We start from the raw sequence: 5,336 nt of genomic DNA on the forward strand, positions 1-5,336 counted from the left end.
ATAACCCATCATTCTGTTTGGATCTGTTTCCATAAATGCAATCTTCATAACCTGCTTTTAAATCGTGCTTTTGAGTTTTTAACATGTATATGTGTCGTTTTTCTTATGGGGCGGAGCTACTCAGCTCAGCTCCAAAAGCCACGCCCCCTCAGAGGAGATTTTGGAAACAGAGGCTTTAAATCAACATGAAAATTTGCTTTTTTTAAGACATTTAGGTTGTAGGATTTTGGTTAAAAACGTCAAAATCATAATTAAAATACTACTGGGAATGTGTTTTTCTAAACTGAACTCAACCAATCACTTCTAATGAAAAGTTTATATAAACATACGAAAATTTGTGTTTCAGGCTTCTGCATGCAAAACTCTTACATTCACACGTCGCTTCGCTTGTTTTTAAGTCTGTTTTTGGCCCTACATCCAAACGCCATTAAACACACGTTGAACACTAACCCAGTTAAATTTTGACTAATCGGGGCTCCAATTTGGTTTGGGTGGCGTCCTCTTTAATTCACTGAAGTACCAACTGTTCTTCTCCTGGAGGAGAAACGATTCATTGCAGTTTATTCCCACCTTGAATTATAGGACACTTTATTATTGGAATAGAGCTGTGAAAGAACAAGATTTTCACGTCTTTTGGATTTTGCACCAACCGTCCTCCAACTGTGTGGACATGCACTGATTCTGGGTAGCAATGACATGGCAGGTGAGGCAGATTTACAAACATATGAACCCAACAGAGCAGCTGATTCACCATTTGATTGACAACAGTTAAAGTGTGCTGTTTAAAATTTCATTTTAACATTTTTCTTCCATTTACAAACGGTAGCACAGAAAAAAAAGTCACCAAAATTGTTATTATTTTCTCACTTTTACTTATAAATGAACCTGTTAGTAGAAATATTGATTTTCTTTTTTCAGTTTTCAAAGTCTGTCTCAATGAAGATCAACAGCCAGTGACTTGTCTCAACAAAATCCTCAGTTTAGACACATAATCCTAATTTGGAAAATGATGCTAAAGAATATTAAGGAATAAATGGACGCCTGCATTAGACTCTATTATTCTTTAGTCGTGGTGTCACATTCTCTGGACTCATCGGCTTACATAGTTTATTTCTAAAGTGCATTTTTAGCAGATAAAAAAACTAAATGAATCACAAACTGGCACCAATCAGGCAGATGGTGGGAAATAGAAAAATGAAATATTTGAAAATCAAACATCTTTTATGATGATAGAAAACAGTAAAGTAAACTGTCGCAATTTGAATAAAATCACAACCATGCATCAGGTATGCAATGCGCTTCCTATATAATAAGGTATTTATTTATAGAAAAGTTTGAAATGTTGTTAATTTGTTGCACTTTGTACAAAAACATTTATTTATTTCATGACCTGGGAATTATTTTTCTGATGATCAGAGTTTTTTCCTTTTTAAAATCGGACCAAAATGAAGTATTTTATGGTCATTTTACTGTCTGCTGAGCCATGTCTGATTGTTTTTATACCATTTTATTATGGCATCACACTTTACGCATCTTGGACAGTAGTAAAAAACGTGCATGTTGTCTCATTGACTGCATCCATAAACCTATCTAAAAAAATAAAATAAAATCTATTGAAAAATATAGAAAATAATCTAAACCTGCAGAGATTATGAGCATTTCAGGATATAAATACTCTTTAGAATTTCAAAAACTTGTAGTCTGCACGTCTGAAGCTTGGAGGTGTCACGTGACTTGTAGAGAACACGGAAGAGGCCTGTTCAACCAGCTGCAGTGTTCAGTATGAACCACCAGAGGGCAGAGCGCTCCTCCAGATCAAACAGCCATGTTCAATCCTGCACTGCAGCTTTTATTTAGAGAAAAACCTGTCCGACTCTTGACCATCACGCGCCTCCGAGTCGTGTTTGTCTGTGAGACGCCCCCCTCCCTCCCCCCCTCCCTCCCAGGAAGAGCAATGTGTTTGTCTTTCATCTTTATGGCCCTGCTTTCATCTTTGACCCCTGCTAGTTTTCCTGCGGGTTGGGCTGTCCCCTCAATGCCCCCCCTCCTCCTTCTTCTTCCTTCAGGTGTTGCCGTGGAGACCTGTCCCCATGACAGCCGTGTAACCTGAGCCGCCAGTCAGGTAGGGCAGGTACCCGTAACCATGCAAACAATTTGAAAAGCAGGTTGTGTGCGGGCCGGGCCGCAGGAGGCGAGGGCAAACCGGCAGAGGAAATGGAAGGAAAATGACTCGAGCTGCCGGCAGCAGACACCAATGTTCATGAGGGAAAACCGGGAAGAGGTCAAGCTGGAGGACGACGGGGCGGCTCGGGCCCCGGGGCCCGCGGTGGACGCAGATGACGGGACGTTTGACACAATCTCTCTGGTGGACGATGCAGGTAGAGAAGCAGCTCTTTCACTTTTCCTTCCTCAGAGCAGAGACTTGTTTCTTGAAGCACTTCAGAGTCTGAAGCTCCTCAGGTGTGACATGACTCTGCAAATGTGATTGGGCCGACCTTATCACACAGCTCCTGTCCTGCTGTCACCGGTGGATCTGCCTGATGCTCAAAGTGTGGCACCAGAAAAGGGCAGCCAGGCAGAAACAAGGCCTGCAGAGGCAGGAGCTTGTTTGGCTGACAGGACTCAGGTGTGGCTGCTCACTAAGGTTCAGTTTGCAGATTTTTTGAGGTTCATAAAAAGTGTGGAAACGTCGTCTGTCCAAATCCAGGCTGTTACATGTCGACTTTTCACTCCTTCGTCTGTGAAACTAGTGAGTCTCGAACCTGCTCACCACGTGAGAGAGGCAGTAAACTCCGCACAGGTTAATGATCTACAACTCATTAAACAAAGAGAAGGAAACCGGCGTTTTATCAAGATTTAAGTTAGGACTTTAATTCTTAGATTCCTTGATTCTTCTTCAACATTTAGAGCCTGCATTAAATATTTAGATCAGGGGTGTCAAACTCAACCGCACAAGGAGCAAAAATCCAAAACACACCTTAGGTCGCAGGTCGAACAGGATAAACATTTATAACACTCTGAAACTAAATTTTTAAAACTGTAACTTTTACACATAATTATGAACTAGATATATAGCATTACCTGCGATAATGCTAGTGTGAATGCTGAAAGCTGAATTTGGCCGCTGAAAACACTGAAATTGATAGCTAAAAACGTTGGAGTTGATAGCTGAAAATGCTGAAGCTAAATGCCAAATATGCAAAAAAAAACCTTCAGCATGTAGTTGAAAAAATAGCTAAACTTCAAAATAGCCTAAAATAAACAAAAAAAGCCAAAACAGCTAGCAGGAAACTGAAATATTAGCTTAAATCCAAAATAGCCTAAAAAATCTTAGTATATGCCAAAATAGTCTAAAAAGCTAACTGAATGCCATTTTTTAAAACTGTAACTTTTTATCATAATGATTAATAATAAAAAGGCAGGAATATTATTCCAGAATAAATCAACTTAAACCGTAAATAACTTTCAATATTTTACTCTCCATAAAAATATTTTTTTTCAAAATTATACAAGTTAGAAATAATTGTAAGATAACATTGGTCCATTAATAACAATAAAATAAAATGATCTGGAGGGCCGGATATATTTACCCAGGGGGCCGGATTCGGCCCCCGGGCCTTGACTTTGACTAATATCATAAAAATAAAGCATATTTATTAAATTATTTTTCCTGAGGAACATATAACTAAAAAAACTATTTGATCTAAATAAACCAGAAATTTGAAAGAATTTTAAGAAATTTTTAAACTAATTAATAAAGTGAAATCTTAAATTCAGATAGTTGAAGGACATGTTTTTAACCCTTTAACATCGCCGATGATGTTTAAACTCAAAATCGTTAACACACTGTAACCACGTAACCAGTAAATCCAAGAACATAAACACTGGAGCTCCGGTCCAAAAGGGTTAAGTTTGGCATCCTTAAAAAATAAAGTTTAAACCCTAAAGAACCCCAAAACTATTTTTTTGGCCTTTAAAAAGGTCATTTAACATTTTATTTTAGTTTGTTTGTTCATTTTGGGTAGAAACAATTAACAAAAGCCTATAAATAAATGTAAAAATAGAAAGATAATTAATAGAGAAGTATAAAAATTGTTTTAAAAAGCAACAGCGGTCATATTTGAAGACCATTGCAGATGCTTAGGTCGTGTCTGCAGCAACTCTGTGTGTTAAAAATCCCTTTGTCTATTCTGACAGATTTCCAGAAACTAACAACTCTGAAATGTAGAAACTGGCTGAGAATTATAAACAAAAATGACAGTAAAATTAGAAAACCTAAAGAGTCACATAATTAGCCAACATTGCCCATAAATGTTTAATAAAACCAATAATATTTATATCAAAAAGATGAAGTTAATAACTTGTAATTGAATAAATTATCAGTCTGGGATAAAAACCCTTAGTAGGATCTTATGTTTACTTTGTGGCATTTTTTATTCTTCTAAATAATTCTACAAAATTTTTTTATATATTAACATTCTGTTGTGAAGCGTCGACTAAAGGATGGATCCAACCTGATTTCATTTGATTATATTTGTGGTAAATCATAAGTTTCCCTTAAAAAAAATATTTTTTAAACTAGTTAACTGAAATTTTTAGATTTCTAAAATAAACCTTTATTATTGAATTATTAGTAAAACACAAACTGCGAACAGCACAAACTGAGACAGAAACAGAAATTGAACACGTAAAGCTAAAGACAAAACATAAGTAAACTAACAAACAATACCAGATTATTAAAGCTTTAAAATGTTCTTAGTATGTTTATTTATACCAATATATAAAAAAGTATTTCCACTGATGGACATAGAATGGGGATCCATGCTAAATACGTAAAAATAAACAAATAAAATATAATGTATTTATATTAGAGGTTTATATTCTAAAAAAAAGTGTTAATTTCATTATTTTTTATTTACATTAAATCCTGCAAAAGAAAAATTCTGTAAGAGACTGGATCCAAGAAATAAAATAAAATGAAATAAATCAAACTACCTTAAATAAAACTAACAAGCCCAAAGGAATCAAAACAAACTCCAGATGACTGGAGGATTGTGGGTAAGCACAAACGTTACATGTCACACTTTCTAATAGTGACCCAAGAATTTTACATGAAACTAAATTCAAAGATTTGTTTTTAACTTTTTTTCCCACGTTTGTTTAAAAGTCTGATTCAACTTAAACAGAAAATATTATTATCTACAAAAACAACCTATAATCAAAGTCAAAGTGTTTAATGAAGCAAAAAATAGTAAGAGTTAAAAAAATAATTCTACTTCAGACACATTTCTTCATTAAATTAATTATCCAGGCAAAAACAAAATTTTTCACAAATG

The 5,336-nt window shown here is 35.4% G+C and overlaps 1 protein-coding gene across 1 annotated transcript in view; it reads left to right on the plus strand.

The window, feature by feature from the left end:
• Positions 1 to 2,098: 2,098 nt before the first annotated feature.
• scoca (short coiled-coil protein a) overlaps positions 2,099 to 5,336 on the plus strand; it is a 7,019-nt gene continuing 3,781 nt past the window's right edge. Inside the window, exon 1 of the mRNA XM_024289503.2 lies at positions 2,099 to 2,378. Within this exon, the coding sequence (XP_024145271.1) occupies positions 2,255 to 2,378 (124 nt within the window). The 5' untranslated portion in view covers positions 2,099 to 2,254. The remainder of the gene's footprint in view (positions 2,379 to 5,336) is intronic.

Source organism: Oryzias melastigma, linkage group LG1 (genome assembly GCF_002922805.2).
Source record: "Oryzias melastigma strain HK-1 linkage group LG1, ASM292280v2, whole genome shotgun sequence".
Taxonomy (NCBI): domain Eukaryota; kingdom Metazoa; phylum Chordata; class Actinopteri; order Beloniformes; family Adrianichthyidae; genus Oryzias; species Oryzias melastigma.